The sequence below is a fragment of the Leucoraja erinacea genome, unplaced genomic scaffold (assembly GCF_028641065.1).
Source record: "Leucoraja erinacea ecotype New England unplaced genomic scaffold, Leri_hhj_1 Leri_871S, whole genome shotgun sequence".
NCBI lineage: Eukaryota > Metazoa > Chordata > Chondrichthyes > Rajiformes > Rajidae > Leucoraja > Leucoraja erinaceus.
The window spans coordinates 5,001-25,000 of NW_026576808.1; the positions used below are offsets into that span (position 1 = coordinate 5,001).

Below are 20,000 nucleotides of genomic sequence, written 5' to 3' on the forward strand. Positions count from 1 at the left end.
TCCTTCTGTAATCTGAAAAACATTAATCAAGTGGAACTCAACAGACTAATCAGTAACTCTCTTCATCCTACTTCCCCCTACTCTGCATTGCTAACCTGGCTGATCACTACAATGACTGTTTATCCCACTCATTAAACTCCTTGGCTCCTCTGAAAACCCGTACAGTCTGTTTTAGCAGGTCATCTCCGTGGTACACTCCTGAACTCCGCCATATGAAAATGGTGGGCCGGCATCTGGAGAGACTTACAAATAAAACTGGACTAACTATTCACCACCAAATGCATACAGATCATCTTCTCTCATATAAAATGCCCTGACTGCTGCTAAATCCTCCTCCTACTCCAACATCATCAACAACAGTGAAAATAACACTCGGACTTTATTCTCCACTACTTAAGCCTCCTGAAACCTCGAATCACCTTACCTCCACTGCTCAGTGTAATACGTTTTTGGACGTCTTCAGTACCAAAATCACCAGCATTCATCACCAATTGAACTCTTTCTCAGCTTCTGCTCACAACAGCCCACCCTGGACTTCTACACTGGACTCCCCAGTCTCCACACTATCTACTTTCCAGCTTCCAACAGTCGAAGAAATAACTAAACTCATCACCAAGTCCAAGAACTCCTCCTGCTTGCTTGATCCCATCCCTACTGTCCTGGTTAAATCCTGTCTGCCCTCTATCTCACCCATCATAACGTCCATAATTAACTCCTCCCTATCAACTACTACTGTCCCTACATCTCTCAAAACAGCTTCTGTCACCCCAATTCTAAAAAAAACAGGTTCTGATGCAACAATCCAAATAACTACCGCCACATCTCCAACCTCCCATTCATCACTAAACTTCTGGAAAGGACAGTAGCGACACAACTTCAAGTCCACCTTCAAAACAATAACCTCTATGAACCATTTCAGTCCGGTTTTCCGCCACAATCACAGCACTGAAACAGCCTTGGTAAAAATTACAAATGATCTCCTTCTCGCAGCTGACACTTATCCATCCTGATCCTCCTCGACCTCACAGCAGCCTTTGACACTATTCCCACCCAATTCTTCTGGAACGTCTATCTGCCACCGGCATCAACAACAATGCACTACTTTGGTTCAGGTCCTATCTACAAGAAAGAAAACAGTTCATCCAGGGAAATAAAGTCACATCCACAACTGCTACAGTCACCCATGGTGTTCCTCAGGGATCGGTGTTGGGGCCACTGCTTTTTATCATCTATATTCAACCTCTTGGCAATATTCTCCGTCAATTTGGAATCAATTTTCACTGCTACGCCAATGATACACAACTTTACCTCTCCACAAAACCAAACACCTCCCTTCCCCCAACTGCTCCTCACCACCTGTCTTCAAGCTATCAGCAACATGGATGCCACTCAACCTTCTAAAACTCAATGGAAATAAAACAGAAATCATGCTAATTGGCTCAAAGTCCACACTCTCCAAAACCCACCCGTTCACCATTTCAGTTGATGACTCACCCATACCCACCTCCTCCCATGTCAAAAGTCTTGGCGTCATTCTGGACAGTACACTTTCCTTTGGCCCCCACATCAGCAATATCACACGCTCTGCATACTTTCATCTCCGCAACATCTCCAGACTCCGCCCCTCCCTCTCCAAAGACAATACAAAAGTCATCCACGCTCTGGTCACATCCCGCATCGATTACTGCAACGCCCTCCTCACTTGCACCTCCAATAAACTTCTTCATCGCCTCCAATGCATTCAGAACTCTGCAGCCCGGATCATCACCCACACCAGATCATCGGACCACATCACACCCATCCTCACTCAGCTCCACTGGCTCCCTGTGCACCACCGGATTAACTACAAGATTTTACTGCTGACCTTCAAAGCCCTACACTACCTTGCCCCCCAATACCTCTCTGACCTGCTGCTACCCTACACTCCTTCCCGGTCACTTCGTTCCTCCTCAGCTGCAATTTTAACTGTCCCCACATTTAGACTCAGCACCACGGGTGCCAGAGCCTTCAGCTGCTCTGCCCCACGTCTCTGGAACACTCTCCCACCTCCCATCCGTCACCTGGACACTATCGATCAATTCAAATCACAACTCAAAACACACCTGTTTAGATTAGCATACCCGACATAACTTCCACCATGTTCACCCTGATTTTAATGATTAAAATGTTTTGTGTTTTTTTTTTTTTTTGTTTTTAATCAACTTGATTTTAATATTGATAAATGTATTGTGATTTTATGTCCTGTAAGTTATCCTTGGGTGTCCTGAAATGCGGCAGCAAATAAAATGCATTATTATTAATATTATTATGAGGGTGAGGGTGAGTATGGGGGGTGATGGGGGGGTGTGTGGGTGGGTTCGGGGTGACGGGGGGGGGGGGGGGGGGGTGGGAAGATGAGGGAGAGGGTGAGTATGGGGTGACGGGGGGGGGGGGGGTGTGGGTGGCTTTGCGGTGACGGGGGGGGGGGGAGATGAGGGAGAGGGGTGAGTATGGGGTGACGGGGGGGGGGGGGGTGTGTGGGGTGGGTGGGTTGCGGGTGGGGGGGGGGTGGGAAGATGAGGGAGAGGGTGAGTATGGGGGTGACGGGGAAGGGGTGTGTATGGGTATGACGGGGGATATGAGGGAGAGGCTTGGGACGGGTTAAAGGGGGAGGAGAGGGTGCAGCACTCACATGGCCCAGGTAGGTGAGCAGTGGCTCAGTGAGGTTGCCGTCACGGGGGCAAGGTTGTGACGGAGTCGAGCTGCAGGTGGGTGAGGTCGAGGTGTTGCAGGGTGCGGGCCAGGGGGTGCAGTCCCAGGCACCCCAGAGGGTTCCACGACAACTCCAGGGTCTTCACAGAGCTGCCTGGGGGTGAAAGATATAACAGTGAGGTGTGCTGGTACTGAGGGGCGGGGGGGTTACTGTGGGGGGGGGGGGGGGGAAGGAGGTAGGGGGGGTACGGAGGGAGTGCTGTACTGGGGGGGGCGATACTGAGGGGGGCAGTACTGAGGGCGGCAGTACTGAGGGAGTGCAGTACTGAGGGGCGGCATTACTAAGGGGGGGAGCGGGTACTGAGGGGGGGCTGTACTGAAGGAGGGGGGTCAGTACTGAAGGGGGGCGGGCGGTACTGGGGGAGGGGGGGCGGTTACTGGTGGAGGAGGGGGCGTGGTACTGGTGGAGGGGGGGGGGGGGTACTGGGGGAGGAGGGGGGCGGTACTGGGCGGAGGAGGGGGCGGGGGGTACTGGGGGCAGGAGGGGGGGGGGTACTGGGGGGAGGGGGCGGGGTGGGGGGGGGGGGAGGAGGGGGCGGTACTGGGGCAGGAGGGAGGTTACTGGGGGCGGGGTAACTGGTGCAGGAGGGGGGGGGGGGTACTGGTGCAGGAGGGGGCGGGGGGGGAGGAGGGGCGGTACTGGTGCAGGAGGGGGCGGGTACTGGGGAGGTAGGGGGGGTACTGGTGCAGGAGGGGGCGGGGGGTACTGGTGCAGGAGGGGGCGGGGGTACTGGGGCAGGAGGGGGCGGTGGGGGGTGCAGGAGGGGGGTGGTACTGGTGCAGGAGGGGGGGGGGGGGTACTGGGGGAGGGGGGCGGTAATGGGGGAGGGGGGGGCGGTACTGGTGTGCAGGAGGGGGGGGGGGTACTGGGGGGAGTGGGGTGGTACTGGGGGAGGGGGGGGCGGTACTGGTACTGGTGCAGGAGGGGGCGGGTACTGGGGGAGTGGGGTGGTACTGGGGGGGGGGGGGGGGGCGGTACTGGTGCAGGAGGGGGGCGGGTACTGGGGGAGTGGGGTGGTACTGGGGGCAGGGGGCGGTACTGGGGGAGGGGGGGGGGGGGTACCGGGGTGGGTGGTGCAGGAGGGGGGGCGGTACTGGGGGAGTGGGGCGGGGGGGCGGTACTGGGGGAGTGGGGCGGTACTGGGGGAGTGGGGTGGTACTGGGGGAGGGGGGGCGGGGTACTGGGGGAGTGGGGGTGGTACTGGGGGAGGGGGGGGGGCGGTTACTGGTGCAGGAGGGGGGCGGTACTGGGGGAGGGGGGGGCGGGGGGGTACTGGGGGAGTGGGGGGGTACTGGGGCGGTGGGGGGGCGGGGGGGAAGGGGGGGGGCGGGGGTACTGGTGCAGGAGGGGGCGGTACTGGGGGAGTGGGGCGGGGGGGGAGTGGGGCGGTACTGGGGGGGGGGGGGTGGTACTGGGGCGTGGGGGCGTACTGGGGGAGGGGGGCGGTACTGGGGGGGGGGGGCGGTAACTGGGGGAGGGGGGGGGCGGTACTGGGGGAGGGGGGGGGCAGGGCGGTACTGGTGCAGGGGGGGGCGCGGTACTGGGGAGGGGGGGGGCAGTACTGGGGGAGTGGGGCGGGGGTACGGGGGAGGAAGGGGGCTGGGGGAGGGGGGGGGGGTACGCGGGGTACTGGTGCAGGAGGGGGGCGGTACTGGGGGAGGGGGGGCGGTACTGGGGGAGAAGGGGGCGCGTACTGGTGCAGGGGGGGGGGCGGTACTGGGGAGGGGGGGGCGGTACTGGGGAGGGGGGGGCGGGTATGGGGGAGGGGGGCGGTACTGCGGGAGGGGGGGCGGGGTACTGGGGGAGGGGGGGCGGTACTGGGGGGGAGGAGGGGGGCGGGGGAGGGGGGTGGGGAGGGGGGGCGGTACTGGAGAGGGGGGGCGGGGCGGGTACTGGGGGAGGGGGGCGGTACTGGGGGAGGGGGGGCGGGTACTGGGGGATGGGGGGGGGGGGGGCGGGGGGTACTGGGGGAGGGGGTCAATACTGAGGGGGGGCGGGTACTGGGGGAGGGGGGGCGGTACTGGTGGAGGAGGGGGGGCGGGTACTGGTGGAGGGGGGGGGGGGGTACTGGGGGAGGGGGGGGGCAGTACTGGGGGGAGGGGGGTCAATACTGAGGGGGCGCGGTACTGGGGGGGGGGGGGGGGGGGTATGGGGTACTGGAGGGGGGGCGGGGGTACTGGGGGAGGGGGGGGGGGTGGGGTACTGGGGGAGGGGGGGCGGTACTGGGGGAGGGGGGTCAATACTGAGGGGGGCAGTATTGAGGGGGGTCATACTGGGGGGGGTGGTACTGAGAGGAGTCGGAGAGGGTGCGTACCTCGGAGAGCGCAGCTAAGCGCAGGGTGCTGCAGAACGGGGCAGCGGTGAGTTCACAGCCCCCGCAGTCGGAGTGTGGTGAGCACGGGACAACACTCCAACAGCACGGCCAGGCACTGCCAGCTGCCCTCGCCCAGCGGGTTGAGGCTCAGGTTCAACTCCCGCAGACTCTGCAAACAGTTAGAGGTAACCCTCACCAAAGAGTTGTGGGTACGAGGCGCCCATTGCCTCAGATACACCACCGCTAATACCCCCTCCCCCGGGGCCCTGTCCCATCTCCCCTCCCATCCCCACCTCCCCCCTCCCCCACCCCACCTCCCCCCTCCCCTTCCTCCAGGTACACTCTGCCAATTCTCTCCCCCTCTCATCACTCCCCTCTCATCTCCCCCCTCCCATTCTCCAGGTACTCTCCTCCTCTCCTCACCCCTGCTCCTCTCTATGCCCCCCACTCCTCTAATCACCCCCTCCCCTCTCCTCCCCCCCTCCTGATCCTGCCCCCTTCTCCCGCGGATGCATTCCTCTCTCCCCCCGGTTCGTCCCCAACCCAGGGCATTGCTTCCGGAGGGGAGGGGAGGGGATGGGAGGGGTCTGGCACTCACTGGGAATGGGGGTTGGGTGGAGTGGCGTGCTCCCTCGATGAGCTCCCTCAGGCCGGGGCCATTGATGAGGTTGTTGGAGAGGTCAAGTAGGGTGAGGTTGGGTAGGGTGAGCAGGGTGGCGAGTAGCTCTCCTATGGCGGGCAGTGCCAGCTGTGTGCCTGCCAGTCGCAGCTCCCGGGTTGCCACGTGTAGGCGGAGGGAGCGCAGGAGGGGGACCAAGCCCTCGGTGCCCAGCGGGAGCCCACTCAGGTCCATCGACGATGCCCTCTGCTGCAGCTCCAGGATCTTCACCATCGCAGCATTCTCTTCTGTAGGCACAGGTCAACAACAGTGGCACAGGTCAACGCCCAACAGGGGGGTGGGGGATTTACCCTCTGCCTCCCTCACAGCCCTTCCTGAGCCCATCCTGGAGCTTCACCCACCCTGCTGATCCTGTCTGTATATCCTCCCCTCGCCCACTCCTATCCACCCACCCGTCCTCTTCCCCTCACCCCCTCCCGGGTCCTCTCTGCGCACCCCCCCCAGGCTCCCTCACCGCAGGTCCTATCTCCTCCCCCATCGATCGACTTCCCCCCCCGGTACCTCGCACCCCCTCCCCCTAAGTCATCTCTCCCCCTCCCCCCGGCTCCATATATGGAGTGCAGTGTTCAGTTCTGATCACACTGCTAAAGGATGTCATTAAGCCTAAACAATGCACAGAAAACTTCCAAGGAGGTTGCCAGTACTCACGGATGGTTGGCAAGCCAAGGACTTTATTTTTATGAGTGCAGGAGACTGAGGATTTATAAAATCTTGAGAGGATTGGACAAGGTGTACGTACACACAGTCTTTTACCCAGAGTAGTGGAATCAAGAACCAGAGGGCACAAATTAAGGTGAGAGGGTGAAGATTTAATAGGAACATGAAAGGCAACTTTTCACACAGGTGTGAACATGGAAAGGAAATGAAGAAAGGAAAAAGGAGGAGGAGCCCGAAGGCCGAGGGATGGGAGGAGACAGCCCGAGGCATTTAGAGGGATACTAGACCAAGTGCAGACCCGTTGGGTCTGCTCCCCCAATGGTGTGATTCCCCCAACCCAATATTCCACCATGCACCCGTCTCCTCCAATGGAACTGAAGCCGTTGCCAAATGTAAGTTTCCAGCACTCCCCTGCCTCCCTCAATTGCACCTCCCCTGCCTGCTGCAGCAGTGAAAAGTTCAGAGTGTTCCTGTCTTGCAACTTTGTTTCGAAGTGTGTTGGAAGCTGATAGGAAGGAGCAGCCGTCAACGAATCAAAAGGCAGGAAGGGATCCGTACTGCAGGCGGACGGATGGGTTTGAGTTTTATATATTAATAGATGGGCCAAACACAGGAAAATAGGAACAGATTAGATGGGGCATCTTGGTTGGTCTGGACAAGTTGGGGTGAAATGCCCGTTTAGGTTTATTACTGTCATGTGGATCAATGGTACAGTGAAAAGCTTTGCTTTTTTGCAATCTATCCAAATTGTATTATAATTTTCAGCATTGTAACACAATAGACATCTATAACACATGGAAACAGGCCATTTGTCCGACCAAGTCCACGTCTACCACAATAACCCATTGACATGCATTTTAACTTATCCCTCTTTCTCATCCACTCCCTCCATGCTCGGGGCAATTTACAGAGGCCAATTCACTTACAAACCCACACATCTTTGGGATGCAAGAGGAGACGGAGGAAACCCGCACGGTCACAAGGAGAACGTGCAAACTCCACACAAACAGCACCTAAGGTAAGGATCGACACTGGTCGACTGTGCTGTGAGGCAACTCCACCAGCTGTGTCTGCCTACACAGTCGCTGACTCGAATTTAAAACTGAGCTAAGAAGACGTTTCCCAGAGTCAATGGATGTCTCAGTGGGAAGGGGAGGGCAGATTAGTGGATTTATTCGGGGTGTAGATAGATAGATATTTGAACAATGGGGGTATTGAGGTTTCTGAGGAACGGATGTCGGGGTGGAACGGGGAGTGGTGTGGGGCAGGGATGAGGTCATAGAGTGACACAGTGTGGAAACAGGCCCTTCGGCCCAACATGCCCACACTGGCCAACAATGTCCCAGCTACACTAGTCCTGCTTGCCTGCGCTTGGTCCATATCCCTCCGAACCTGTCCTAACCATCTATCTGTCTCCAAAACGATAGGATAGTCCCAGCCACAACTACCTTCTCTGGCAGCTTGTTCCATAAACCCACCAACCTTTACGTGAAAAAGTTCCCCCTCGGATTCCTATTAAATCTTTTCCCCTTCACCTTGAACCCACGTCCACTGGTCCTCGATTCACCTACTCTGGGTAAAAGACTGTGGATCTACCCAATATATTCCTCTCATGATTTTGTACAGCTATATGATCTCCCATCCTCCTCCTACGCTCCATGGAATAGAGACCCAGCCTACTCAACCTCTCCCTATAACTCACACCCTCTAGTCCACGCAACATCCTCGTAATCTTTTCTGAACCCTTTCAAGCTTGACAACATCTTTCCTATAACATGGCGCCTCACCAACGTCTTATACAACTGCAACGTGACCTCCCAACTACTATACTTAGCAATGTTACAAAATTTTGAGATTTAAAAAATCAAGTCTGCAATTTATCCCATCAGATAAAGCATAACAATAAGTTTAATTTGACACCAAATTCACTTTCATATCTCAAGTATTAAAAAAGTTATGACCATTTTCATACTCGGAAATTAGCATCTTGTTCCCTATTGATTTTCAATGGACATTACAAAAAAGCTGTGACCTTGGATAATCAAACGCCCATTTCTTAAGGAAAGATTAACATTTTTAAATAGCCTAAGTGTCCAAAGATTATTCACAAATAATTCACATTATAACATGATTTTTATATCTAATTTACATTAATTTATAGGCCAAATGGAAGGAATTTAGTGTTCAATTGCTGTAAATAAATGCCCATTTAAATCGGCTTTCTAGTGGGTTCATGTGGAACGCGCCGGTTTAGAATGTTGACATCGCGCTGGATTAGTGCCCTCAAATGCCGAGAAAAATACTGCGGGATATAAAAAGCCCAAAATGAGCTATTCGTTATAGATAATTTGATATATAGGGTTATATATATGCCCCATTTAATGTAAAAATAAGGTACATACCTTTAATTGTTTGCTCTATAAAACCCTGGGGCTGCGAGAGGTTGTGAAATCAGAGACTAATTTTAAAACTATTAGAACTATATTATCGAGGCCTATAAAACTAATAATATCTTTTGCGACCGGGTCTTGCAGCGATTTTTCGTTAATGATTTACTAGGCTGAACATGTGCGATTAGTACAGCCTAGTAAAAATCGCGTTTTAAACCCGCCCCCTCCAAACAGCGCCAAAATCGCGGGCCTGGCTGAGGGCAGATTCCTAATGACGATTCAGGTAGGTTTTGTAACATACCTACTATACTCAATACTCTGACTGATGAAGGCCAATGTGCCCAAAGCACCTTATCTACCTGCGACTCGACCTTCAAGGAACCATGCACCTGTACTCCTCGATCCCTCTGCTCTATAACATGCCACAAAGGCCGAACATTTACTGTGTAGATCCTGCCCTTGATGTCCCAAAACGCAACACCTCACACCTCTCTGTATTAAATTCCAACAGCCATTCCTTCGCCCACCTGACCAATCGATCCAGATCCTGCTACAATCTTTCACAACCATCTTCACTATCTTCAAAACCATTAACTTTTGTATCATCAGGTGAGGCAAAGCTGGGGTGAGGGAGGGCTGGTGCCGAGCAGGGTTGGTGCGGGGCAGGGCAGGGCTGGGCTGGTGCGGGGCAGGGCTGGTGCGGGGCAGGGTTGGTGCGGGGCAAGGTTGGTGCGGGGCAGGTGCGGGGCAGGGGCAGGGTTGGTGCGGGGCGGGGCAGGGCTGGTGCAGGGCGGGGCAGGGCTGGTGCAGGGCAGGGCAGGGCTGGTGCGGGGCAGGGCTGGTGCGGGGCAGGGCAGGTGCGAGGCAGGGCAGGGTTGGTGCGGGGCAGGGCAGGGCAGGGCTGGTGCGGGGCAGGGCTGGTGCGGGGCAGGGCAGGACTGGTGCGAGGCAGGGCAGGGCTGGTGTGGGGCAGGGCAGTGCTGGTGCGGGGCAGGGCTGGTACGGGGCAGGGCAGGGCTGGTGCGGGGCAGGGCTGGTGCGGGGCAGGGCAGGGCTGGTGCGGAGCAGGGCTGGTGCGGGGCGGGGCAGGACTGGTGCGAGGCAGGGCAGGGCTGGTGCGAGGCAGGGCAGGGTTGGTGCGGGGCGGGGCAGGGCTGGTGCGGGGCAGGGCAGGGCTGGTGCGGGGCAGGGCAGGGCTGGTGCGGGGCAGGGCTGGTACGGGGCAGGGGAAGGGCTGGTGCGGAGCAGGGCTGGTGCGGGGCAGGGCAGGGCTGGTGCGGGGCAGGGCAGGGCTGGTGCGGGGCAGGGCAGTGCTGGTGCGGGGCAGGGCAGGGCTGGTGCGGAGCAGGGCTGGGGCGGGGCAGGGCAGGGCTGGTGCGGAGCAGGGCTGGTGGCGGGGCAGGGCAGGGCTGGTGCGGGGCAGGGCTGGTGCGTGGCAGGGCAGGGCTGGTGCAGGGCAGGGCTGGTGCGTGCGGGGCAGGGCTGGTGCGGGGCAGGGCAGGGCAGCTGGTGTGGGGCAGGGCAGGGCTGGTGTGGGGCAGGGCAGGGCTGGTGCGGGGCAGGGCAGTGGCTGGTGTGGGGCAGGGCAGGGCTGGTGTGGGGCAGGGCAGGGCTGGTGTGGGGCAGGGCAGGGCTGGTGCGGGGCGGGCAGGGCTGGTGTGGGGCAGGGCAGGGCTGGTGGGGCTGTTGGGCGGGGCAGGGCAGGGCTGGTGCGGGGCAGGGCACGTGGGCTTGTTGCGGGGCAGGGCAGGGCTGGTGCGGGGCAGGGCAGGGCTGGTGTGGGGCAGGGCAGGGCTGCACACAGCCCTGTACCCAAAAAGCCCACCCCCACACAGCCCCCGTACCCAAAACACACACAGCCCCGTACCCCCACACACACACACAGCCCCGTACCCCCACACACACAGCCCCGTACCCCACACACACACACACACAGCCCCGTACCCACACACACACACAGCCCCGTACCCCCACACCCGTACCCCCACACACACACAGCACACACACACACACACACAGCCCCGTACCCCCACACACACACACAGCCCCGTACCCCCACACACACACACACCCCCACACACACACACCCAGCCCCGTACCCCCACACACACACAGCCCCGTACCCCCACACACACACACCGTACCCCCACACCCACACACACCACAGCCCGTACACACAACACACACACAGCCCCCCCGTACCCCCACACACACACACACACACCCCGTACCCCCACACACACACACACACAGCCCCGTACACCCACACACACACACAGCCCCGTACCCCCACACACACACCCGTACCCCCACACACACACACCCGTACCCCCACACACACACACACACACACACAGCCCCCCCCACACACACAGCAGCCCCGTACCCCACACACACACACACACACACACACAGCCCCGTACCCACACAGCACACACACACACAGCCCCGTACCCCCACACACACACACAGACCACGTACCCCCCACACACACACACACAGCCCCGTACCCCCACACACACACACACACCCACACCCCCACACACACACACACCCGTACCCCCCCCACACACACACAGCCCCGTACCCCCACACACACACACACCCCACACAGCCCCGTACCCACACACAGCCCCGTACCCCCACACACACACAGCCCCGTACCCCCACACACACACACAGCCCCGTACCCCACACACACACACAGCCCCGTACCCCCACACACACACCCACACGTACCCCCACACACCCCGTACACACACACACAGCCCCGTACCCCCACACACACACAGCCCCGTACCCCCACACACACACACACCCCGTACCCCCACACACACACACAGCCCCGTACCCCCACACACACACACAGCCCCGTACCCCCACACACACACACACACACACAGCCGTACCCCACACACACACAGCCCCGTACCCCACACACACACACACACAGCCCCGTACCCCCCACACACACACACACAGCCCCGTACCCCCACACACAGCCCCGTACAGCACACCGTACCCCACACACACCCCACACACACACAGCCCCGTACCCACACACACACACAGCCCCGTACCCCCACACACACACACACAGCCCCGTACCCACACACACACACACACACAGCCCCGTACCCCCACACACACACAGCCCCGTACCCACACACACACACACACACACACAGCCCCGTACCCCACACACACACACACACACACACACCCCCCCACAAACACACACACACACACAGCCCCGTACCCCACACACACACACACAGCAGCCCGTACCCCCACACACACACCACCACACACACCACACAGCCCCGTACCCCCACACACACACACCACACCCCCGTACCCCCACACACATCCCCGTACCCCCACACACACACACACAGCCCCACACACACACACACACACACACACACACACACACACACACACACACACTCACCACACACCCACACACACACACCCCCACACACACACACACACACACACACACACACACACACACACACACACACACACACACACACACCGTACCCCCACACACACACACACACACAGCCCCGTACCCCACACACACACACACACACACAGCCCCGTACCCCCACACACACACACACAGCCCCGTACCCACACACACACACACACAGCCCCGTACCCCCAACACACACACACACCCACCCCCACACACACACACACAGTACCCCACACACACAGCCCCGTACCCCACACACACACACACAGCCCGTACCCCCACACACACACAGCCCCGTACCCCCACACACCCCGTACCCCACCACACACACACCCACAGCCCCGTACCCCCACACACGGCCCCGTACCCCCACACAGCCCCGTACTCACATATGCAGAGCCCCGTACCCGCCCGCACTCACACACACAGCCCCATACCCACCAGCCACACAGCCCCGTACTCCTCCCGCACCTCTCACCCCAGCCAGTTCCCTTCACTTGCTTCTCCCATCACCCTTCACTCCCCTATGCCTCAGCTCCACCGCTCCCTTCATTCCCCCATGCCACCCCCACCCCTTCGTCCCTCTTCACCTCCACTCATTCCCTCCCCTACTCCCCTCTGCTCTGCCCTCCTTCTCCCTACCACTCTCCTCCTCCTTCCTCCTCGTTCCTCTTCCCTGTGCTCATCCCTCCCCCCCCCCCCGCTCACCCTCCCCCATTGCGGGTGTGTGCCTACCTGCTCGTTGTCACGGAGTGTGTGGGTGAGGAGGTCGTCGGGGGAGAGGATGGCACGGTGAGAGGTGAGGGTGAGCTGGGGCCGGTATCCCCAGATGAGGGCCGAGCGGCCTGCAGCCTCCGTGGCGAGCCAGGACACTGTGGGGGAGGCAAAGGGGCTGTGGAGAGAGAGCGGACAGTGCACAACCTGGCATGGCCACCACCTTGACCCCGTGACCCCTCCCGCTCCTCCTCACCCCCTCCCACCACTCTCTCACCCCCTGCCCCTCCCTCACCCCCTTCCCCTCACTCATCCACTCTTCCCCTCGTATCTCTCCTCCTTTGCCCCACTCTCTCCCATCCCTAACCCTCTCTTTCCCTCCTTCCCTCCCCCCCTCCCCCCCCCTCTCTCTCTCTCTCCCCCCCGCCACTATACAGCGCCACCCCCTACCTGTGAGAGACGGGGATGAGGAACACCTTGTCCAGGACACACACCCTGACCCGCAGGGTTGGGGGCAATGAGGGCGCAGCGCTCCCCCCGGGGGTCTGCAGGGGGGGAACAAGGACACACTTGTTACCCCTGGTTGGGTAGCTGTGAAGGAAACCCCCCTCTGTCCAATCTGTCAGAAGTTCGACCAGCCCAGCCCCGGGTTCCGATCGCCCGTGACGGGCTGAGATTCCCCCCCCCCCCCCCCCAATGAAGGAGCCTGATTGCCACAACGAGGAGGGCCCAACAGGAGCCAAGATCGTCCCGTCAACGGAGGGCTCGAGGCCCCCGACCGCGGGAGAACAAAGAAGGGAAGGGATTGAAGTTTTTTTTGCCTTCTATCACAGTGAGGAATGTGGAGGAGTCGCTGTGGTGGATGTTTATGTTAAAGTGTATTTTGTGCGTTCTGTTGCTTTTATTGGTATAACTGTATGGCAAATCAAATCCCTCGTATGTTGCTAAATATATATAAATATAAAGTATGATTATGATGATCCATACCCTCTAATCCCTGCATATCCATGTGTCTTATTGAACCTTTAACCCCCCCCCCCCTCACCTTAAATCTCTGGTTGTTGAAACCCCTCTCCTGGGTAAAAGCATTCACTTATTTACAGTTCCCCCCCCATGATTCTATACACCTCTACACGATCACCTCGCATCCACCAGTGCTCTAAGGAATTGAGTCCCAGCCTGCCTGCCGAACCTGGTCATTCCCTCTTCTCCCCTCTCCCGTCAGGCAGAAGATACAGGAACGTGAAAGCAAGTACCACCAGAATCAGGAACAGCTTCTTCCCTGGTGTAGACCAGGCTACTGAATGGTCGTGCCATAAGCGAAGGTGTTCTACCGATCTTCCCACCTACTTTATTTCAGCTTTTGCAGTTTTATGTTAATCTGCACTTTCTCTGCTTTAATGCTGTAACACTATGAACTGCACTATATTTTTCTCTTTGCACTGTCTATTTAGTGTTGAGTTGAGTTAGGTTCAATTTCTTATTGTCACGTGCACCAATGTAGAATGAAAACCTTTGTTTTGCTTGCTATCCAATCAGATAAAATATATTAGACACAAATACAATCAAATCAAACTCGAGTACAATGGAAGGAACAACTTGGAAGATACGGAGTTCTCAGCATTGTAACACCAGCTCCATACACAAAGTCCAATGTCCATAGTGGGGTCGAGGTGAATCAGACAGTGCCCTCAACTTTTGGAATGACCATTCAGAAGCCTGATAACAGAAGGGAAGAAGTTGTTCCTGAGCCTGGTTCAAGCCTTGTCATCTTCTGTCAGACAGGAGCAGGGAGAACGAGGAATGACTGGGGTGGGACCTCTTTGATTATGTTGGCTGCCTTCCCGGGGCAGTGTGAAGTGTAGATGGAGTCGATGATAGGGAGCCTAGTCTGTGTGATGGACTGGGCTACATCCACAAATCTCTGTAATTTCTTGCAGTCTTGGGCAGAGCTGTTCCCAAACCAAGCTGTGAAGCATCCCGATAGGATGCATACTTGAATGTACGCATGTAAGGTATGATGGCAGCCGACAGTTCACAAACTAAGTCTTTCACCCTATCTTAGTACATTCAGTACAGGGAGGGGAATCTGTGGAATTCATTGCCACAGATGACTGTTGAGGCCGGCAATTAACATTTTTAAGGTACAGATTGACAGATTCTTGATTAGTATGGGTGTCAGAGGTTATGGGGGGTGGGGAGGGGGGAAGGCAGGAGAATGTTGATAGCTCATGCACGATTGAATGGCGGAGTAGACTTGATGGGCCGAATGGCCTAGCTCTGCTCTTACATCTGAAGAACACGTGACAATAACAAAGTGATAGCCGCCCCAGGGGTGTGGTTGCCATGCTGGTGAGGGGATGGGGAGAGGTAAGGTTTTACCTGGATCTGGGCTTCTGTGGGGCTCCTGCTGCCTTCGTCCATGGGTGCTTCTGCGGGGGGCGAGGGGGAGCGAGACGGGCTGGGGTCCAGGGTGGTCTGCTCTCGCGGGAGACAGCTCCGATCCAGCTCTTTGCTGCTCCCTGCCTCCTTCTTCCTCTCCACCTCCAGCCACTCACCATCCAGGGTTCCTCCAGGGTCCTGGTGCCCCAACACAGTCAGGGACGAACTCTCCTGCCCCGGCTCCTCCTGGGAGACCCCTCCGCTCGGTCCCGGAGTCTCATCCAGGACTGCTTCCGGGCTCCAGGTCCACTCCGCCGACCTCAGCCACGGGTATCCATCCTCTCGCTCCGACTCCTCCCCGTCTCTCTGGCCACTCCGAGAGCGGGAGCGGTCAGCGGCAGATGCGGAGGGGCGTTGAGGCCGGCAGGTGGTCCGGCTGGGGCGCTGGCAGGAGGGACTGGACGCCAGGGAGGAGAGCTTGGCTTCATTCGGCACCAATGAATGCACGTCCGTGATACAGATGGTCAGCTCTGACTCTGCAGCAGCAAAGGGGTGGTGAGGACAAGGGGTCAGATCTAGAAGCGCCATACGATGGGTGGGGCGATGAGGGGGCAACACACCAAGGGAGCGGCGGTACTGAGGGGGGGAGGGGGAGGGTGAGGGACCGCACTCAGGGAGGGGTTGTAATCAGTGAGGGGCAGTACAGAGGCAGTACATTACCGAAGGAGTGCGGTACTGTGGGAAGGGCGGTACTGAGGGAATGTGGTACCAAGAGAGGGGGCAGCGAGGGAGGGAGGGAGGGGCAGAGGGAGGGGGGCAGTGAGCGAGGGGGCAGTGAGGGGGGGGCAGGGGAGGGGCAGCAGAGGGAGGGGCAGGGGGGGCAGTGCAGAGGGAGGGGCAGCGAGGGAGGGGCAGGGAGGGAGGGGCAGGGAGGGAGGGGGCAAGGGAAGGGCAGGGGATGGGCAGGAGGGAGGGGCAGGGAGGGAGGGGTAGGGAGGGGGGGCAGGGGAGGGGCAGGGAGGGGCAGGGAGGGCAGAGGGAGGGAGGGGCAGTGAGAGGGGGCAGTGAGGGGGGCAGTGAGGGAGGGGCAGTGAGGGAGGGGCAGTGAGGCAGGAGGGGCAGCGAGGGGAGGGGCAGTGAGAGGGGGCAGTGAGGGAGGGGCAGTGAGGGAGGGGCAGTGAGGGGGGGCAGTGAGGGAGGGGCAGTGAGGGAGGGGCAGTGAGAGGGGGCAGTGAGAGGGGGCAGTGAGGGAGGGGCAGGGAGGGAGGGGCAGAGGGAAAGGGAGGGAGGGAGGGAGGGGAGGGGCAGTGATGGGGGTGAGAGGGGGCAGTGTGGAGGGAGGAGGGAGGGGCTGAGAGGAGAGGGGGCAGTGAGGGAGGGGCAGGGAGGGAGGGGGCAGCGTGGGATGGGGCAGTGGGGAGGGGCAGTGAGGGGCAGTGAGAGGGGGCAGGAGGGAGGGGCAGGGAGGGAGGGGCAGGGGGAGGGGCAGCGAGGGAGGGGCAGGGAGGGAGGGGCAGGGAGGGGGGGCAGCAGAGGGGGGGCAGTGAGGGGGGGGCAGAGGGAAGGGCAGTGAGGGAGGGGCAGCGAGGGGGGGACAGCGAGGGATGTACCGAGGGAGGGGCAGTGCTGAGGGACAATAGACAATAGGTGCAGGAGTAGGGGCCATTTGGCCCTTCGAGCCAGCACCAACCAATCCCCATTCAACGTGATCATGGCTGATCATCCCCAATCAGTACCCCATTCCTGCCTTCTCTCCATATCCCTTAACTCCGCTATCCCCAAGATCTCTATCTAACTCACTCTTGAAAGCATCCGGAGAACCAGTCTCCACCGCCCTCTGATGCAGAGAATTCCACAGACTCACAACTCTCAGAGTTTTTCTCATTTTTCCTCATCTCCGTTCTAAATGGCTTACCCCTTATTCTTAAACTGTGGCCACTGGTTCTGGACTCCCCCAACATCGGGGACATATTTACGTGTCCAAACCTTTAATAATCTTATATGTTTCAATAAGATCCCCTCTCATCCTTCTAAACTTCAGAGTATACAAGCCCAGCCGCTCCAAGCTATCAACATATGACAGTCCAGCCATCCCGGTAATTAACCTTGTAAATCTACGCTGCACTCCCTCAATAGCAAGAATGTCCATCCTCAAGTTTGGAGACCAAAACTGCACACAGTACTCCAGATGTGGTCTCACTAGGGCCCTGTACAAATGCTCCTTTACTCAACTACTCTTGTTATGAAGGCCAATATGCCATTCACTTTCTTTACTGCCTTTTGTACCTGTATGCTTACTTTCAGTGACTGATGAACAAGGACCTCTAGATCTCGTTGTATTTCCCCTTTTCCCAACTTGACACCATTTAGATAATAATATGCCTTCTGTTTTTGCCCCCAAAGTGGATAAACTCACATTTATCCACATTAAACTGCATTTGCCCACTCAACTCCCCCAACCTGTCCAAATCACCCTGCATTCTCATAGCATCCTCCTCACAATTCACACTGCCACCTAGCTTTGTGTCATCTGCAAATTTGCTAATGTTACTCTTAATCCCTTCATCCAACTCATTAATATATATTGTAAATAGCTGCGGTCCCAGCACCGAGCCTTGCGGTGCCCCACTAGTCACTGCCTGCCATTCCGAAAGGGACCCGTTAATCTCTTTGTTTCCTGTCTGCCAATCAATTCTCTATCCATGTCAGTCAGGCACGTGCCGTCAAGGTAGGCAAAGATGGCCGTGCCTACCCTGACTATAATTATAAAATGGTGATTATTAAATATAAATAGTGAAGGCACGGGAGAATTATGCCTATCTAAGAGATCGATCTCATAGTTAAGCATAATTCCCCTGTGCGTTACATCCGCAGTGCTTGTAATACGCGAATGTGCAGCTGACGTGCCTTTGCAGCGTGGACTGTGTACCGCGCAGCGCAAGTTTCTTGGCGGGTTTTTCAAACATGGGGTGCCAGTATCTTAAGAAACAAAGAGAGAAGAATAGAGTTTGTGTACAAATAATGTGTTAAGTAGATTTCTTTGAGCAATATGTTTTAAATACCGTATCTCCCAGCAATGAAGACGCTATATTTTACCCAACAATAAATCACAAATATTTCAGGGGGGTCAGCGAAGAGTTCCTTTCACAGCTGTGGGGAATCTGGCCAGTGATAAAGTTGTGGGGAGGGCAGGAGTGTTGAGAAGGAGGGGGGCGGGGATCATGCCAGCAATCAGCTCAAGAGCAGGTCAGCCGGCGATGGATAACAGGACAGCGGGTGATGGAGCTTACTCCCGTGTCAGTATGAGTAACCTCAATTGGTCCCTTGTTCGCGCTGCCACATGAGTAAGCTCCACCGCCCGTTGTCCTGTTATCCATCGCCCGCTGATCTGCTCCGCTCTATGATCTTTGCTCTTGAGCTGGTCCCCTCACTGTCCAGTCTACATTGAAAGACACGGACCGGGCAATAAATGCCATGCAGTGTCACCCAGCGCAGCAAGTGAGGCAACGTCCTGCTCCCGGCGGCAGTCGGAATTTAAGGATTTGTGGGAAGCGGCTGACATGAGCGAGGCTGGCGAGCGGCAGGAGAGAGGTGTTCAGACGGAGAGCACTGCCAGAGGTGAGCAGGCTGACAGAAAGCGCAGAGGTCCTGGCGGCCGCTCGCAGCCACCCGAGATATTTCCTAACCCGGCCACAATGTGGTGGCTCCGTGCCAGGAATGCCGCCGCAGTGGTGAGTGAGTTACTGGCATGATCCCCAACTCCCTCCTTCTCAACGCTCCTGCCCTCCCACAACCCTGGACAGACTCCTGACACACTGTGAAAGGAACTCTCCCCCCAATTGGTTCCTTGAACTAGTATTGTCATTCAACTTGTCCCGTGGTGCTCCCGTTTTTCCCACCATCTTTCCACCTGCCATCACCCTCCGCCCATTCAGTAATTCAGAATGGAGATTTGGAAGCCTTGGGCAAATTGAATTGTTACTTTCTTCATTTAAATTTTTTATATTTTGAGCGTGAGAAATTCTATGTCCCGCCAGCCTTCTTACAAAATGTAGCAACTCAAAATGGGGGGGTGTCTTCGACGCAGGTGCGTCTTCATTACCAAGAAATACGCTACTTTATTAAGAGATATGGCTTTTGAAGACGTTGCAAAAGTCAACTGACAGCTCACAGAGAGAACAATCTGCGCATGTGCAGTTTAAGATTTTTTTTTAAAACCGACTGACCGCCTACCCTGAGTAATTAGTCACGGCACGTGCTTGCCTACCCCCAATACCATGTGCTCTAAATTGGCCACCAATCACCTATGTGGGACCTTATCAAACGCTTTCTGAAAGTCCAGGTTCACTACATCCACTGGCCGTCCCTTGTCCATTATCCTGGTTACATCCTCAAAAAATTCCAGAGTGTGGTATTGAGGAGGGGGGGGGGGGGGGGGGGGGGGGTACCGAGGGCATGCCGTACGACCGGGGGGGGGCGGTACCGAGGGAGGGGTGTGAGGTAGAGGCATGAGGATGGGGGGCGGGTACCGAGGGCGGGTGCTACTGAGGGAGGGGTGCAGTATTGAAGGAGGGGCGGTGCCGAAAGGGGAGGGGCGGTGCCGAAGGGGAGGGGCAGTACTGAGGGAG

The 20,000-nt window shown here is 57.6% G+C and overlaps 2 protein-coding genes across 2 annotated transcripts in view; both read right to left on the bottom strand.

Annotated features, from left to right (window-relative positions):
- Nucleotides 1-5,967, bottom strand: part of LOC129694957 (tonsoku-like protein) — a 7,329-nt gene extending 1,362 nt beyond the window's left edge. The window contains exons 1-3 of the mRNA XM_055631698.1: nucleotides 5,665-5,967; nucleotides 5,067-5,235; nucleotides 2,672-2,845 (exon numbers count right to left, since the gene is read on the bottom strand). Coding sequence (XP_055487673.1) covers nucleotides 5,119-5,235; nucleotides 5,665-5,958 — 411 coding nt within the window. The 5' untranslated portion in view covers nucleotides 5,959-5,967 and the 3' untranslated portion in view covers nucleotides 2,672-2,845; nucleotides 5,067-5,118. The remainder of the gene's footprint in view (nucleotides 1-2,671; nucleotides 2,846-5,066; nucleotides 5,236-5,664) is intronic.
- A 3,430-nt stretch (nucleotides 5,968-9,397) lies between these two features.
- Nucleotides 9,398-20,000, bottom strand: part of LOC129694956 (uncharacterized) — a gene marked incomplete at its 5' end in the record, with an annotated part of 43,784 nt that continues 33,181 nt past the window's right edge. Inside the window, 4 exons of the mRNA XM_055631697.1 lie at nucleotides 9,398-10,063; nucleotides 13,012-13,168; nucleotides 13,441-13,535; nucleotides 15,373-15,908. Coding sequence (XP_055487672.1) covers nucleotides 9,398-10,063; nucleotides 13,012-13,168; nucleotides 13,441-13,535; nucleotides 15,373-15,908 — 1,454 coding nt within the window. The remainder of the gene's footprint in view (nucleotides 10,064-13,011; nucleotides 13,169-13,440; nucleotides 13,536-15,372; nucleotides 15,909-20,000) is intronic.